Source organism: Gymnoscopelus braueri, assembly GCF_963280865.1.
Source record: "Gymnoscopelus braueri genome assembly, contig: SCAFFOLD_94, whole genome shotgun sequence".
NCBI lineage: Eukaryota > Metazoa > Chordata > Actinopteri > Myctophiformes > Myctophidae > Gymnoscopelus > Gymnoscopelus braueri.
Window position 1 is genome coordinate 165,586 of NW_027660586.1, and position 18,936 is coordinate 184,521.

Genomic DNA, 18,936 nt, shown 5'->3' on the forward strand with positions numbered 1-18,936 from the left:
TGAAAGAAACTTTCATGTCAAGGACCCCAAAAATGATATGCATTTGGCCACGGACCCCCCCCCCCCCCATCTCAAAATATGTTGTTTCAGGGATCCCCCCAGAAGCAAAGATTTGAGTAAAACATATACCTATCTTATTCAAAGATTTTGAACATAATATTTTCAAAAATAGCAGATATACAAGCTCATATCGCGGCACTCGGTGCCGTGCTATGAGCTTGTAGATCTGCTATTTTTGAATAGCCCAAAATATAAGATAACGGTTAAAGTAGTTACACAGATGCGTTCCCGGTCTTAACGGGTTAAATATTTGATTGATACAGGGCAGGGCCTACCTCCTTCCGCCTCTGTGTCCAGCAGTGACCCGTGGGAGAGGGCCCTCCGCAGCACGCCACTTCTAAGCCCCTCCCCTTCTCCCGCTGGGCGTGGCTGTCCTCCTCCAGTCTCCGCCCCCTCCCTCCCCCTGCCGGGCAGGCTGCCGTAGCCGGGGGGGTATTGTGTCCTGAGCTGCACGCCATACGAGTCTCCATTCTCACCTAGAGGTGTGGACCATGATGGATTATGAATGATCAGTGTTTTCCAAACACTGGCTCGGGACCCATTGGTGGGTCACAGACCCATTTTTATGGGTCATAAGTATATTTTTGTTATCGTTATTTCGTACAAATAATAATAAATAAATACATTTCCAAAAGTCCCAATAACAAAAATGTTTACGAATAAAAAAAATATTAAAAAAAAATATTTAGGGAAACAGGGATTTTAATGGTACGATTATAGTGAAAGAAATACAATTATCAAGTATACGCAACAATATTGATGTATAAAATCACATGAGTATTTGTAAATGTGAGGTTTTATTATATTTTCCTCACAAACTTTCAGTTTTTTTCTTTGGCTTTTTTTAAATCGCTGCTTTTCACAACTCAAATAATGCAGTAGCCAAATAATGCACACAAAACAATAATAATAAACAAATAGTACATCTCAACTAAATAAAAAAAGGTTTGAACATCCATGTAGACTCTAGGACCTTTGGGGGGACGTTTGCCAAAAATAGAAGATCTACAAGCTTGTAGATCGGCCCTTCTTGATAAAGAGATTGGTTGTAGAGTGAAAAAAGAGTGTGCGCCAAGCACAGTTGCATTTCAGGTCCGTTTTACTAGTATAGAGGGTTTAAGTCAGGGGTGATGCAACTTTGATGATGGAGAGGGCACGCCGCCACTATATATCCACACCCACTCCAGAGGGCCACATTGCATATACTGTCGGTGCAGACACCTCGTATCTCTTTATTTTAACTATTTTCGTAAATTAATGCTGTACTTCGCCATTCTATGTCACACAAAAGTAGCAAAAGTAGCCGATCTACAAGCTCAAAACGAGTCACAGTGCGACGCATTTTGAGCTTGTAGATCTTCTACTTTTGCCATTTTTGAATTGGAATCCAGATTATTTGTTTGCTATTTTTGAATTGGAATCCAGATGAACTTTTTGCTATCTTTGAATTGGAATCCTGAAAAGTAACATTTTTATTTAATTTCAAATGCATTTAATTATAATGATGTTAACTTTATGAATTTAAATACAAATATATTGGACATAAAAAATACTTTTAATACTCATTTAAGCTACTTATAGACTGAAGTATACAGTTTGCATGTTTGGAATTGTAACAGCTGAAATCAATAATATATCACTATTCCGATATGAACCTGCGGGCCACATTAAGGGGGTGGGGGCTGCATGTGGCCCCCCGGGCTGCCAGTTGCAGTCCCATCCCTATTCTCACCGCCGTCTTTCAGCACGACGTAGGGCTGCCCGTGGATGCCTTGGACCCGGATGGCCACTCCGTAGCGGGCGGCCGAGCTGCCCGTCTGGGCTTTGGGTTTGGTCTTCTTGGCGGGGGGAGCCGGCAGACCCCCGCCGGAGTCACGCAGGTCATCGATGAAGCGGATCTGAACGCCGTGGTCCACCTGGCTCCTCTGCATGGACGCCGGTACGGCCGTCATGCTGCAAAGAGGAGAGAGCGGAGCAGTGAGAGCACAGACAATGACTTGCGGATTGATGTTTGATGGGACTTCTTTGGGTTCGCATTGTACCCAAAGAGCAGCGGTGGGAAAAAAGTACTAAAATGTTTTACTTAAGTGAAAGTATCAATACTGCAATGTAGAAATACTCTGTTACAAGTAAAAGTCCGGAATTCAAAATGTACTTGAGTAAAAGTACAAAAGTAATGGCATCAAAACGTACTTAAATTAGCAAAAGTTAAAGTATTAAAATGTTTGAAAATGGCAGACAAAAAACATCTACTGGGAGAACTACAATATGCGAACACAGCAGCAAGATCTGTGAACTGTTGGACCTCTGACATAGACCTACTGTACATATAAACGGAGCTGCTAACTTTAAAATACATTTTAAATCTGAGGCTTTTTTGTATACCATTTAAATAGTTAATAGTTTACAAAATGCTGCTAATTGTCCCATAGTGATATGACTGCAAAAGATTGCTGCTATTTGTCTCAAAAAAGCTTTATAACATACACTGTAATGGCTATTTTGTTGGCTCCCAATTGCTCATCAAAACCCACTGATGCACCTATGTGGTGGCTCTACGCAGGCGAAATAACACATTTTCCACAGGTTTGAGTTGTAGTTTTTGTGTTGCTTTTACTCCAAAACATGATACAAAACATTTCTCTGTCATGGCATTGTTCTGTGTGCTGCTGTGTGTGCTGCTGTGTGTGCTGGTAAAAACCATTTGTCCCTCAGGTGCATCCTGTCTCACAATCACTTGTCTCCTGATATGCCCTAGAGGCGTGCCCTTGGTGCCCACAAATCTATACCAATTAATCAATCAACTAATAAAACTAAACATGCTAAAATAACAACTACAATAATGATAATAAACAAAAACAGTGAAATGGCTTCTACATACACATATATACAAATATATATATATATATATATATATATACACAAATATATATATATATATATACATATATACATACATATACATATACATATACATATATATATCTCTCTCTCATGTATATAACGTTCCAACGTGACATAGCACTGTTTAACACAATGCTGTACCCCCTCCAACCAGTGGCGGAACAAATCAAAGCCGGGCCGGGAGGCACAGCACAGTGATCAGGCCCCCCCTGCGCACCCACGCACGCGCGCGCAGCGCGCGTGGGTGGGTGGGTGCACATCCCCCGCGCGAAAAATTTTGCGGGTTTGCGGCGGTTTCGGTCACTTTTTGGGGGGCTTTTTGTCACTTTATTTCGGTTTTAGGGTTAGGGTAGGGTTATGTTGTTTAATTCTTATTTTTGCCTGATTTTACCGATTTATTATCTGACGGCACGGGCCCGCGAGGGTCGCGGGCCGGGAGGCGGCCGCCTCCCTGGCCTCCCCGGACGCTCCGCCCCTGCCTCCAACTGTATATACTTCCCCATTTCTTTCTTACATTGTTTTTATTCACACTTGCTTTGCCAATGCAAACATTTGTTTTCTCATGCCAATAAAGCTCCTTTGAATTGAATTGAATTGATAGGGATGTCACGATTATGGAATTTTACTTGAGGATTAATTGTCACACAAATGATTGTGATTAACGATTTAATTGTGTTTTTGACATTGAACATTGGAACATATGTTATAAATAAATTAAAAAGGCTTTGTAAAAAAGAATATCAAAGGGCAGATATGACAAATAACTTTAATATATGAATATATCACCGACATATATATTTTAAAAATGAATAGCAAAAAGCTAATACAGAACAGACAATAGTTTGTATTTTATTTGTACATTCCAATGTTCAATAGCAAAAACACAACGAAGTATTTGTGAGACAATGAATCATCAAGGAAATGCCATGATGGCGACAGCTAGCTACACCAGCCAGGCCTCCACCTCAGTGCTGAGCCTCCATCAATGATTACTGTGTACAGATAGTGGAGTTTCACTGTGAGTCTGGACTATAAACACAACCCTGACCTCCATAAACAAACACCTGGCATCTCTACTTCCTGTTGTCCCCACCCTCTGCTGATCTACAACACACACACACACACACACACACACACACACACACACACACACACACACACACACACACACACACACACACACACACACAGTAAATACTTAAATGTAATAAATAAATAATTTGAATACATAAAAGTGTCAATCATTTTTCCAAAGAACTTCATAAATGTACAAAACATTTAAGAAATAGTGACAATTGCCGATCTACAGGCTCACATCGGCAATTTCCACTATTAAATAGGGCTTAAGCGGTTAATTCATTATGGATTTTTGTACATTTGGGTCCCGGGGAGACACCAACATTTCTGGTCTCAGCTTGTGAGCTTGTAGATCTGGGGGCGGCAGTGGCTCAGGGGTAGAGTGGGTAGAGTGGCCGGTAGAGCAGCCGGATGGAAGACGTGAGGTTCCCAGTTCGATCCCGGGCTCCTCCAGAATAGTTAGTGTCGAAGTGTCCTTGTGCAAGACGCTGAACCCCTAATTGCTCCCGATGAGCAGGTTGGTGCCTTGCATGGTTTCCTCCGCCATCGGTGTATGTATGAATGTGTGTGTGAATGGGTAAATGTAATGCACAATCTATGTAAAACGCTTTGGATAAAAGCGCTATATAAATGCACCATTCATTTACCATTTATCTTATATTTTCAAATAGCTTATGCAAGGTTAAAGTGGCTACGCTGATTTTTATGCTCAGCTGTATTAACTAGCTTAGCTGGGGACCCCCTTTTGAGAACCACTGCTCTACAATACTGGTTCTCAAAGTGGGGTACCAGACCCAGGGAGTCTTGGAGTGATGTGTTGTGAGCTTGTAGATCGGCTATTTCAATTATAAAAATTAAGTATAACATTTGTATTATATCAATAATGTCTTTGTATATTTAACCCATTTCGGGCGGGAACCCCTATTTGGGGTTGTTGTTGCTGTGTACAAAGTAACATACATTTGTTGTAATTTTTTATAAATATTTGAAGTTTTTCAGAAAACTTCAGGATTTAGAAGCCGTTTTTAGAATCGTCCTCAGGTCTAAATTGGCTAAGTTATCCGTCATATCCCTGTGCAACTTTTTTTTAACAAAGCCTAAATACCAAACAGAAATGTATTTTTTTATATATATATTATGAATTATGTTCCATTGCTCAAAAGCCTCAATGCTAAAAAACACAATTTGTCAACTAAACGTAACGTTAATAATCTTGACAGCCCTAACACCAGGTTGAAACTAAGTGTTTAATTTGACTATACTTTCAGCAGCTAGAAGTCCGTCCAATAACAGAATGGATAAGAATGACTATTCACATCATAGGTTTGAAGGTAAACAGTTACAACTAAAATCTTCTTCTATGTGGGACCCTCACACCAAATCCTTTCAGGAGGGGGGTCCACGACCCAATACACATCAATGTGAGGGTCCTTGACATGAGAACATTTGAGCTCCACTGCTGAACAAAAGCATCATTGAAGACACACTAAATAGAAACAAAACTGACCCATATTACACAGCCTGCCTCCCCACCCCCAGTGATTGACACGCACGCACACACACACACACACACACAGAGCTCAAAAAACTAAAGCTGTCCCATGCTGAGCTCTCATTACACCACGACACCCAACACACACACACACACACACACACACACTACACATTCGTTCAAACACTTTATTTATAGTGTTTACTCTCCCCGTGATGTCTTGAATACAAGGACAATGGTTGTTTGTCTAACATTCCTTTATGGTGAATGAATAATCCAAAAAGAATAAGAAAACGCTTGATGAATTTAATAGGCTCTATGCAGAGCAGCCATATTGGAAAGAAATCGGGCCTCTTTCTTACGTCCTTCACAGGTGTTGCCAATGACAATGATACTAATGAAGGCTCTGTTCCATTTAGTGTAGCACAGTGGTCCTCACCCTTTTGGTAACACTTTACTTAAAAGGTTGGGTTTATAATACATTATAATGTGCTTATAAATAAGGCATTATAAATGCTTATAATTATGCATAACAACTTTGTTTATAACATATTTTAAGTGCTGGTCATAATGCTTTATTATGCTCAATGGAACAGCACATTATAACTACCATAACTTAGTTATTTATAAAGTGTCTTTTTTATAAGTTGTTATGCATACTTAAACATTTATAACGAGTGTTATGAAGCATTATAAGTGTATTATAATGCATTATAGACCAACCTCTAAGTAAAGTGCTACCTGGTAGTTATAATGTGCTGTTCCACTGAGTTTATAATGCATTATGACCGGCACTTATAAATTATATTATAATATAAGTTATAATGCTTCATAAACCTTGTTATAAGTTGTCACGCATAATTATAAACATTTATAGCAAGTGTTATAATGCCTTATAAGTGCATTATAATGCATTATAAGTGTGGTTATAACGCATTATAGACCCGACCTTTAAGTAAAGTGTTACCAAACTTTTGTATTTATTTTTATTTCAAGAACCCCCATAACTCTGACAGTGTACAAATGGTTCCATTTGCACACTCTCAGAGTTACACACCCGTAAGGGGCCATATGGAGCCCCCTCAAGGAACCATGAGGACCACACTTGGGACCACACTTTGAGACCCACTGGTGTAGCAGAGTGTTTCCAGTGAACAAACATGCACAATATCAGCATCCTGACTCTGTTTGACCAGAGTGGAACAGAGGTAGTAAGGAGGAGGCCCAATTTCTTTCCAATATGGTAGCTGTGCATAGCCTATCAAATTGAGGCCACGATTAACAGCAGCAGAACTTTATTTAAAAAGTCTGGTTAAACTAAACCAAAACAACAACTCACAGTGTGAACCAAAGCCTAGCATTTCGGCTTGCAGTATTTACCTTTCCAAAATATAACCATAGAAAGGAGAAAATTTACATTTTAAACTACGTCCGGGCTAAATTGCCTCACGCATGAATTACGCACGCACCTTGGCGCTCGCGGACACGCCCCAGGCACGTTCATCGATACCCTCACAAAAACATGCAGTAATCCTGGCCTCCCCCTGGTCAGCCGGGGTGCCTGATGGAGGGGAAAGGAACTGGTGGGAATAACGTGTTCCTTCCATGCGCTACGTCCTACCGGGGAAACTCCCCACTGTCAGGTGATAAGAAGCGGCTTGCTAGCTCTCATGCATTGAAGGAGGCATGAGCTCGGCTCTGGGCTCTCCCTAGGCTGGCAGAGGTAGTGTAGTGCTCAGGATTACTTAGATAATCGGCACTGGGTGAAAAAATTGGTATAAAAAAATCGTGGAAAAAAAATGAAAAAAAAGTATTCAACTCATCATGGTGTGAATGTTATTTATTTTTTCAGCCGATCTACAAGCTCAGAACGCATGGCATCGGGACACGCTGTGAGCTTGTACATCCACTATTTTCAAATAGCCGATGTAAAGGCTATAGGGTTAAAGTGGTTGAACTGATTTTGATAATACTGTATTTACAATTATTTTCTGGGGACCCCCTGGAACCCCCTGAAGGACAGTAACATTTCAATGATAAGAAGAGGAGTACATCTGTTGACTGGTTCAACAGTTAAAACTTTTATTACAATCACTAGTTTTGTCCAGTCTTGATTATTGCCCAACGGTTTGGTCCAGTGCTTCAAACAAGGATTTGGACAAACTTCAGCTCACTCAGAACAGGGTGGATGCATGCTGCACTGTCTTGGATGAGAGTGGATCAAAGGTTGGCTTGTAGCCTTGTGACATTTTTATTTAACATCTCTCATAGGCCTACTGGTAAACCTTCATATTTGTTGTTACAGATACAACCCACCATTACTAGACATGGCTATGCCACAAGACAGGCCATGGGTGGTCACTTTACTCCGGCTTTAATACCAAGAAATAATGCACTTAAGAGAACGGCAATAGAGCAGGAACACATTGGATCAAGCTTCAAAAATAAATTGAAGGAAGCCGTGATTAGTCAAACAGTTGTTTAATGTTTGAACTATGATTAATTGTATATACTATTTTTATTATTTTTTTGTAATTTCTTGATTTGCAAACTAAAAAGTAATATACTATGTAATAATTTATAGAATTTATGAAGATCATTTGTTTTGTTTTAAGTATGCAATGGTAGAATTGTATTATGTTTTAATTGTATTGTGAAGTGTGAATGTTTGGACCCCAGGAAGAGTAGTCTTCTCTGTGGTGAGGACTAATGGGGATCCGTAATAAACAATAAACAAAACAACAAAAAATTCTATAAATTCTCAAGGACTCGTTCTAACTGAAATGGAAGGCAGCGTCCATACCACAACTACGTATAAGGACAACAAGAGTTGTAAGCAATATCATTTGGATCACTTTCAGTACGGTTTTATGAACGAAGCATTGCCAGCCGTCTCACTCACCCTAGGAACGTTTCGTTATTAACAAAGATGAGGAGATTGTGATTATGAATAGCTGGTAGGCTAGCTGGCAATACCTCAGGTAGGCTCACCTCTTTATAATTAGTAATCAGTCAGATTATCCATAATTATATCCCGCCTTGCAACACCACATATACCAGAAATACTGGTTCCTCACAAACGTTTGAATCTAACTATAATTAGACAATGTTCTAATGTGATTATGATGCATTATAGACATGGGATGTGTTAGACAGGTCTCTCTGATCATTCTGTTCAGCTTGTCAGTGTAGATTATTAGACATGATTTAGTTCCATTCCATCTACAATATTTATAATGGTGTAGTAGCAAAATGATGATCTGCCTGGCTGTGGAATGTGAACTGAACTGTTGACCCAGTCTAAAATGGGTCAACAGCACTGGAGCACAACATTGTATTGTTACAGGACTAGATGTGAACAACAATATGTCACCCTGACCCTGAGACAGAGAGACCGAGACAGAGACAGAGAAACAGACAGACAGACGGGGGGAGGGGGGGGGGCAGAGAGAGACAGACACAGAGAAAGAAAGAGAGGAATGACATCGTTTCTCTCGTATCAGTGAGTGTTTGGTGATAAAACTGAGTCAGTTTCTCTCTCTCGCTCTCTCTCTCTCTTAGAGAGTTATAGACATTATCACCGACTGTGTACGTTTCACTCTCTTTGTACACTCTCAGTCAAATTAACACCAGGAGGTTACTGTGCATGCGCACACATGTACATGAACACACAGAGACACACCTATGCATGCCCATAAACGTGTGTGTGCGCACATGCATGCACACACAGCAACCCTGTGCACGTTTTACGAGATAACGCACTTACACTCAAGTAGTGCTTGACCTTAAGCAGAATACACAAGAACCTCGTGCCATTTAATTCATTAAGTTATCATTATTCATGTACGCCAGTATTTTATTTGTTATATATTTATTTTTGTATCAAAGAAATGTGGCTGGGTGGTTTATAACACATAGAAAAAGAGACAAACAATTGAGTAATGTTGAGAATAGGATAATTTAGATAGGATGTTACTTAAACAGATGCTATGCTATAGGTTCATTGTTCACCTGGTATCCTATCGTTTCAATGTACAGATTATTATTTTGATAGTATATTGTTTACTTTAGACTGAAGCAAGGTTCATCGTTTACCTGCTGCCCTATAGTTTCAACTACAGATTGTTATTTCGATAGTATATATCGTTTTAGACAGATCATGCTAGGTTTACCTGGGATCCTAGTTTCTTGAGAGACTACATTGTCTCTCTGCATTCTATGCGTGCGTTTACCTTGTTTATTGTAAGTCGTTCTTAGGCCTGTCCCAATTATTACATAATAAATCATCTAAATCACAATTATTTGAGATAAGTCATAATCGTCTCCATGTTGAAAAATGTAAAATATAAAAAAAAGCAGAAATAGCAGATGTACAAGCATACAATGCGTTACGAATAGCCTATTATTTAAATAAATTATTATTAAATGTCTTTTTTTGTGTGCAAATTTAAGTTATTTGTCATATCTGCCCTGTGCAATTTTTGATTACGAAGCCTAAAAGAAAAACTTAAATTGTATTTGTATTCATATGTCCCAATGTTCAATACCAAACACACAATTAAATGGTTGCAATTGCAATTTCAGTAACAATTAATCGTCAACTTAAATTTGTACTCGTGACAGCCCTAGTCGTTCTGGAGCTAAATACCTAAATTGTAACATGTAATTGAGGTTATTTGGTGGCGCTACAAACTGAGAGGTCATCTTATTACTTTATAGGGTCTTTTAGTAAAATATCTTAGTACTTCCATCACTGGCATCGTTCGTTCTACTGCGGCTCAGCGGCCGCATGGGAACCGCTTGGGTTCCCGGGTTCGATCCCCGGCTCCACCTGTGTCAGTGTCAGTGTCTAAGTGTTCTTGAGCAAGACACTGAACCCATTACTGCTGCAGATGAGCAGGATGGTGCCCGGTGTTACCAGATTCTGCGAGAGAAATAAGCAACCAGGTCTATGAAAACAAGCCCAAAAGAAGCGACTATAGGCCACATGAGCACTTAAAACCTACTGTATATGCATTGGCTATTTGAAGATAGCCGATGTACAAGCTCACAACTGTGAGCTTGTAGATCTGCTATTTTCAAACAAATCTTGAAAAGAAGCAAAACATTTTAAATATTTTTTGAAACATTTTAACAACACAAACCTGGTACGGGGGGCCGTGGCAATTTCAAATATGTTTAGATGGGGGTCCATGGACAAATACTAATAATTAATAATTAATTTGGGGGTCCATGACGTGAAAATGTTTGAGAACCACCGGTTTAAACAACATTAGGAAGCAAGCCCAAATAAGCAACTACACTTTACAAACAAGCCCAAAAAGAAAACACAATCCGCAACTACCAATAATTTACAAGCAACTTTACAGAAAGATGGCTAATGACGCTTATAATAAGACATGGCAACACTGATGGTGCCTTGCATGGTTTCCTCCACCATCGGTGTGTGAATGTCTGTGTGAATGGGTGTGAATAGGTGAATGTATTGCACATTGTAATTTAAAGCACTTTGGATAAAGGTGCTATATAAAGTCATCATTTACCATTTACAGATCTACATGACGTGGAGTGAGAGTGGTTTCTTCTTCAGTTTGCTTTGTACTCTGATTAATGGGCACATTGTAAACACAGAACTGCCTTCACCTTTCGCAATGTTTGTCCTTGAAGCATGCCTTTAACAAATGACATACAGTGCAGCACCGCTACACTGCACAGCAATGCACACAAACAGCTATTCCTGGCCAGCAGCGAGGCAAATATTATATCAACCAGCCATTGTCCATATAGAGCAAAGGTTATAGATTTATGTCTAGAACTAAGCTGTGCGATGATGTGATGTGTTAAGCTTTCAGATCTGATATTAGCTTTTTTTTGGTAAACATTTTGAAAAAGTTTGGACATTGTGGAATAATGTTGCCTATAATGACATGCCCAACATAGGCAGGCCAGGTTGAAAAGTGGTTAAATCAAAATTTCTTTTTAAATGACAGTTTATAATGATAATTTAGGCTCTCAAACTGGGGTCCAGGGACCATATGGGCTTCTTGAGGGGGTTCCACATTCCTGGCCCCAGCAATGTGTCGAGGTGTCGCTGAGCAAGACACTGAACCATAGACTTCAAAATAATAGAGAGGACACCGGAAATCCCCGCCCAACAGCGCATGGGCCGAAATCACCCCTTCTTCCGGGTTGGGAAATGCGATGGGCGTGGCCTATTTGGGGCTTCTGTGACACGTTTTGCGTCACCTCCATGCGCAACCCAGTGTGCAAGCTCTTGAGTCGAGCCCATTGGTCGAAACCGCTTTCGCTCGTTCGTGACAGCGGCCCCAGGCCGTTTTAAGCTGCAGTACCTACCTATGAATGGCCAGCATGTCTAATGCGCTTCAATGCAACCTCTGGGTTCTGCACTCAAGTCTGACCGCTTGGCCAGCAATCAGCTGGGTGAAAAAAATTCTGTCGGGAAAAGATTTTTTTCCCGACACAGGATCAAATAGGTCTAATTATAATATTATATTTAAATGGACACTTACAGGTCTATAACTCTGTGGACTCTATGGACCCTTACAGGTGTGTACACTCATGGGGGTACTTTAAAACGTTTGAGAACCAGTGATTTAACAGACCCACTCAGCTGTGGATCCTGAGATCTACAGGATTCCTTTAAAAAAAAAGACATTTCCAATTAAAAACATTTAAATTGGAGTTAAAGACCTGCTGGGTAAAAACATAACACTGACCTTATAGTACACAGTGACATAAGCAACACAGATTTCAAATTAATAATGGGTGTGTTAGGTGTGTCAGTACGGTCCATCATGCTTGCACATTGGCCCTTGGCTATAGACACACCTATGAAAATCCAACATGCTCATTATTAATTTGTTTGTTGTAGCCGTGTTAACCTGAAGTGGAAAACACACTGCAAAATCAGCCTGGGGTTTCATTCCCTTTGAGCGGTTTGTCTATGTGGTTTATGTCCAATGTTATTGAAGTTAACCCTGTGTCATTTTAGGATTTATTTGGCTATTCAAAAATAGCAGATATACAAGCTCATAGCGCGGCACCGAGTGTAGATCTGCTATTTTTTTTTAAACGTGAAAATGTTGTGCAAATATTTGAACATACATTTTTAAAGGGTTTTTTTTTTACTCAAAGCTTTGCTTCTGGGGGTCCCCATTACAAAATATTTTGACATGGCCGTCCGTGGCCAAATACATATAATTTTGGGGGTCCCTGACATGACAAATTTATGTTTTTTCTAAAAGATGTTTTAGAAGGATTTAGAAGAGATTTGTAAAATCCCCAGAAGCAAAGTCACAAATGCTTGTTTTTAAAAAATATATATATATATACACACATGTATATGGCCCTATCCTCATTGACCAGGCCTTGTCAAGAAATTAAGCAAATGAAAAAATATATAAAATCTATTTTTGAATAGCCAAAGAAATCTTAAAATGACACAAATAATGCTTTCCCGGTATTAAAAGGTTAAAAGTGGAAGAGCTGTAGTACCAGGTGGTAATGGAGCTATACAGCCTTGCATGCCACTGAAGTGGAGTCAGAAGTCTGTGGGCCGTTTGAGTCTGCGAAAGATCAGAGCCCTGTATTAATACATACTGAGTATGAGTGTTTCCAGTGAGCCAGCATGCACAATATCAGCACCCCGACTTTGTTTGACCAGAATGGAACAGAGCCCTTCATTAGTATCATTGGTAACACTGTGAAGGAAGTAAGGAAGAGAGGCCCAATAGAGCCCATTCACTTAAATGAGACACTGCCTATCTCCCCCACCACTCCATGGGTGAACTAGATACTGCTGCTCTTTCACCCACACACACACAGCTTCTTCTTGGCAGCACATTGGCATAACAAAGAGGGACGTCAGTGTCACCAAATACCACACAACTAGCACCATACCTACAGTACATAAAAGCTGCCCTGCCCTATCTCACATTCACACACTTAAAACCCTCTCTAGCCTATACTTAGTAAACTGAACCTGAGTTGGCTCTGTACTTCTTTTCCATTTACCAAAAATAGCAGATCTACAACCTCACAGTTACTGTATACAGCTATTTTTGGCAAATGTCCCCCCCAGAATATGAATGCTATGTTGCTTTGAATCTGTCATGCACACACACGAAGGGCTGTCACGATTAAAACGTTTAACTTGGCGATTAATTGTCATACAAATAATTGTGAGTAACGATTTAATCATATTTTCTTTTTGGCATTGAACATTGGAACATAATGAATACAAATATGATTTCTGTTTGCCTTTTAGGCTTCGTAAACCAAAGTTGCACAGGTAAGATATGACAAATAACTTAACTTAAGTATAAAAAGGAATGACTGACATATTTAATCATGTTATACTTTATTTTTTTAAATAGCGGAAATAGCTGATGTACAAGCTTACAACGTGTAAGCTTGTATATTGGTTATTTCTGCTATTTTTGGAAAATGTTTGAAAATGTATGAACGCTTTTCAACAAGGATCAACACATAATTGCGAAAAATCAGCAGCACTCAAATATTTTGGTGATCCCCCATGGCCTTTTTTTTTATAGCGCATCCTTTATCCCAAAAAATGTCCAATGGTACACAAGCCAGTCAAAATGTAATGGGCATAATGCCATACTTCCCTGGAGGCAAAATCCAACTATTTGAGCAACCCCATGACTTTTCCTCTGTAGTAATGTCCTTAGAGTTACTACAGAGGGGCCGCCAAATCTTTGTGATGACATTTTATTTTATTTTTAACCAGCATCCCTATTCTAGGGTTGTGAACTTGTAGATCGGCTATTCTCTCTCTCTACTAAGGGGTCATTGACCTGAAAAACATTGAAAACCCCCACTCTAGTGCCACCAATAGGCTGAAAAGCCAACTTTGTAGACATCTCATAATTTAATAGAGTGCTTTTCAAAAGTTTTGTGGGCAAGTCAAAATAAAAAGCATATATATATATATAGGCCTATATATATATATCAACACATAATCAACACAACATAATATATATATATATATATATATATATATATATATATATATATATATATATATATATATATATATATATAAAATATGCAGTGGGTGGTCTCCCTACTCTTCAATTGAGAAATGCAGACACTTGTGGAATGCATTGCGTCTTTGATTTCTCAAGCTTTTAAGCTATACTAACTTGCAGTATTATTACAAGTTATTAAAGAAATCGTTTCTGTTTAACAGTGATATAAGTGAAACTTATAATAACTGTTAAAAAGGAACATAACCCGTGAGTATTAAAGCACAGGGTGTAAGATAGATCACTAAACTACCTGGAATGGATGCACTGTCTGTCAGATGGATGTGGGGAAATCAATAAATCAACTTGCCGAGCAGCAGCAGTTTGCAGAGCTACAGTTTGAAGAGACTTTTAAGTTTGATTCTAGTAGAGAATAAAAGCCGAGATGCGTCTGTATCCATTCATTCATTCCATCCAGTCCATAAAGATGCACATCTGATCTGATCGCACTGTACAACAACTTTATAATAACTCCTATCGTTAGCTCCTGCGGGCTAACCCAACCTAAGACTGTCACAGCCTACTTGGTGACCCATCGGAGTCTGTGACCCGTCACCCAGAGCCGTGCATACTCTGTCACATGCACGTGAGAGGACGGGCAGGCAAATCAACTGTAAACATGAGACGATCTGGTGACAGTAATGTGGGGAAACGATTCGCCTTTTTTCGCCTGAAACAAACCAAGGACGGTCACAGAATTCGACAGGTCACCAGTTCCGGCGCAACACCTCAAACTCTCGCTAGTTGCAAAATCATGAGAAAACTGATAATAAACACAGTAATAATCAGACCCACACCCGGGTGTAACATCTTATTTATAAGGCAACATAAATACGAGGTTTATACTAACAGGTAGCTGCAAATCATCTCCGATCACGCAGGTTAGGATGATTAATAGTTTGGATTTCCTTCAGTCATGGATGAACTTCAACCTGGTGTTAGCACTTTCTCCCTTTTTGGCCCGTACATCTACATAAACGTTCAGATTTCAAATATAAAGTGCTTAACCCATGGCCACTGACGTTAAAATTATGTACGGGCTCTCAGAAGCACCAGTATATTCCGTATTGTTCAATAAAAAGCATTGTAATCCAATTGGTGGCCATTTTTTCATAGTTATAATGTATCAGAGTGCAATTCATCTCCCAACAGATAGGGTCGCGTAGTTGAAAGTCTATGGAGAAAAAAATTGAGAAAATGGCCATCAATCAGATTAAAATGCTTTTTATTGAATAATATGGAAGGTACGGGTACTTCTGAGGGCCCGGACATAATTGTAACATCCGTGGCCATGAGGTAAGCACTTTATATCTGAAATCTGAACGTTTACGTAGATGTACGGACCAAAAAGGGAGAAAGTGCAAACACCAGGTTGAAGTTCATCCATGACGGTCGTGACAGATGACCGTCTTGTGATCCATTTCCTCAAAAGTCCGAAACAAACAAACATACCTCTTTTCTTTTTGATCAAACTGCAAATTCCTCTTGTCTCTGAGACTTGATCCCTTCTAAACGTGATCTAAACGGATCTGTATGATAAATCCATGATCAAAAGACACGCCGAACATACTGTAAAGTCCATGGTTCATTATGATGAGACACTATGAGCTGCAACCTGTTACCTTTGTCACACACTCTGGACTCCAGGGTGTTGATTTAACCAGTGTTGCCAGATGTTGCGAGAGAAACAAGCAACCAGGTCTAGGAAAACAAGCCCAAAAGAAGCGACAATAGGCCACTGTTTCCCAAACAGTGCGTTGGGGCCCATGTTTTGGTTGCGGAGCAATTTGTATGGGTTGCGAATAAATATCCATTGTTTTCGTTTCCTACATAAAAAAAATTAGTATTATTTCAAAAGATTTTAAAAATATTAAACAATAAAAGTCACAACTTTTCATGAATTAAAAGTTATTCCAACATTTTTCAAAAGTATATTAAAAAAGTAGTAGTGAAAATAGCAGATCCACAAGCTCGCAACACGGGGCGAAGCAACTCATTGTGTGTTTGTAGATTTACTATATTGGGTCCTGGGCAAACGTCTAATTTCACTTTTGGGTCTTGAGCTAAACAGTATGGGAACCAGATAGGCCACATGAGCACTTTAAGTTTAAACCTACTAAAATGTGTTATTATTATTATTTTTAAGTGACAAATTATGTATATTTCTGAAACATTTTAACAACACAAATCTGGTACGGGGGTCCCTGGCACATTTTCTTTTTTTAGATAGGGGGTCTGTGGACTAACATTAATTTGTGGTTTAAACAACATTAGGAAACAAGTCCAAATAAACAACTACACTTTAGAAAGAACTCCAAATAAACAACTACAATAGAAAGAAGTCCAAATAAACTACTACACTTTAGAAAGAATTCCAAATAAACAACTACAATAGAAAGTCCAAATAAACAACTACACTTTTCGAAAGAAGTCCAAATAAACTACACTTTAGAAAAATAAACAACTACACTTTAGAAGTCCAAATAAACAACTACACTTTAGAAAGAAGTCCAAATAAACATTACACTTTAGAAGTCTAAATAAACAACTACACTTGAGAAAGAAGTACAAATAAACAACTACACTTGAGAAAGAAGTCCAAAAAAACACAACCCGCAACTAATAATTACAAGCGACTTTGAAGAAAAAGAAGCCCAAAGTCGCTTATAATAAGCGGACATGGCAACACGGGTCTCTTGGTTGTTAAATAAACACTCTGGATTGTAAGAGTGTGGGATGGAAACTAGATCCGCCCACTATGTGTAGGACAGTGGTAGGATTACTGGAATAATAGCGCCCCCTGCTTTGCATAATGTGTCAATCATTTATCAGGGAATTAAACTGTAGAATTAGGCCTGTGTGCTTTGTAATCTTTAGTGGTGGTAAAAGTACTACATTTGTTTCATTAAGTAAAAGTAGCAATACTGCATTATAGAAATACTCTGTTACAAGAAAAAGTCAATATGTACTTAAAAAGTACAAAAGTATTGGTATCAAATTGACATAAAGTACCAAAAGTAGAAAGTACTCATTGTGCAGAATGTCCCATTTCACAAGTTTTCAAATGTATAAAAATCTTTTGAAAATAGCAATAACAAGCTCACAATGCGTCGCGTCGCAATGCAATGAGAGTTTGTAGATCCGCTATTTTCAAATGGCCAAAATGTGTGTGTGTGTGTATATATATATATAAATATATATATAAGGCTGAAGTGGTTATTGTATGTTTTGTAATAATAATAAAAATCTAAGGCCTACTCCACTGAAGTAAAAAAAATACCTAAACATTGTTCTTATGCACAGTGAGTAAATGTACTTAGTTACTTTACAACACTGACCTTAAATAGGGCTGTCACGATTATACAATTGTACGATTAATTGTCACTCAAATAATTGCGAATAACTATTTGATTGCGTTTTTTGATTGCGTTTCTGTCGTTGAAGACTGGCTGTCACGATTATACAATTGTACGATTAATTGTCACTCAAATTATTGCGATTAACTATTTGATTGCGTTTCTGTCGTTGAAGACTGGAGACTATGTGTAGTGTCCAAAAGTCCTATAGGCTACTTTTAGGCACTTACTGGTTAGGGTTGTTGTGTGCTAAAAAGACTGAATTCCAAACCGTCTGTAAAGTTCATAAATAAACGCTTTATTCTCTGAACCTTGGTCGTCACTCCAGCATACAAATAATAAATACAGTTAAACAAACAGTTAATCGTACGGTGGCTAAACAAACAGCTCTCCTAAACACAGTCAAAAAACTGTTTGCTCCCATCAGGAACACCTGCCCTTGATTACAGACAGGGTTAAATACCCTGTAACCCTGCGGTGACATCATCAATTTAGTAACAAAATGGCTCAAATGGCTCTTACACTATGAATACATTTTTAATTTCTGTTGGGCTTATAGGCTTCGTGAAAAAAGGTGCACATATTATGACAAATAACGTACATAATTTATGAACTTTATACTATGAAATAACATGAATAGTGGAAATAGCTGATCTACCAGCTCAAAACATGTCACTATGTGACTTGAGCTTGTAGATCAGCTATTTCCACTAGTTTTGAAAATATATATATATTTTTTTAGGACATGAAAATAATAATGACGATTATGACGATATGCAAAACAAATTTGTGATCAAATCAAATAATTGCGATTAGGTGATTATGTAATAATTGTGACAGGCCTAATCTTAAATGCACAAATGATTCATAGTAGCATAAAGCTATAAGTTCACAAATTATGAGCCTATGAGACAATAAAGAAACGGACAATGTAAAGGGGTAGTTCACCCCCAAAATTACTTTGTTTCCCCTGTCAATT

At 38.7% G+C, this 18,936-nt stretch overlaps 1 protein-coding gene across 2 annotated transcripts in view; it reads right to left on the minus strand.

Moving 5' to 3' along the window:
• LOC308081411 (cingulin-like) overlaps nt 1-16,096 on the minus strand; it is a 65,282-nt gene extending 49,186 nt beyond the window's left edge. For both annotated transcript variants that reach the window (XM_080457783.1, XM_080457782.1), the window contains exons 1-3: nt 16,054-16,096; nt 1,793-2,013; nt 336-536 (exon numbers count right to left, since the gene is read on the minus strand). In XM_080457783.1, coding sequence (XP_080313909.1) covers nt 336-536; nt 1,793-2,012 — 421 coding nt within the window. In that variant the 5' untranslated portion in view covers nt 2,013; nt 16,054-16,096. The remainder of the gene's footprint in view (nt 1-335; nt 537-1,792; nt 2,014-16,053) is intronic.
• Between the last annotated feature and the right edge of the window lie 2,840 nt (nt 16,097-18,936).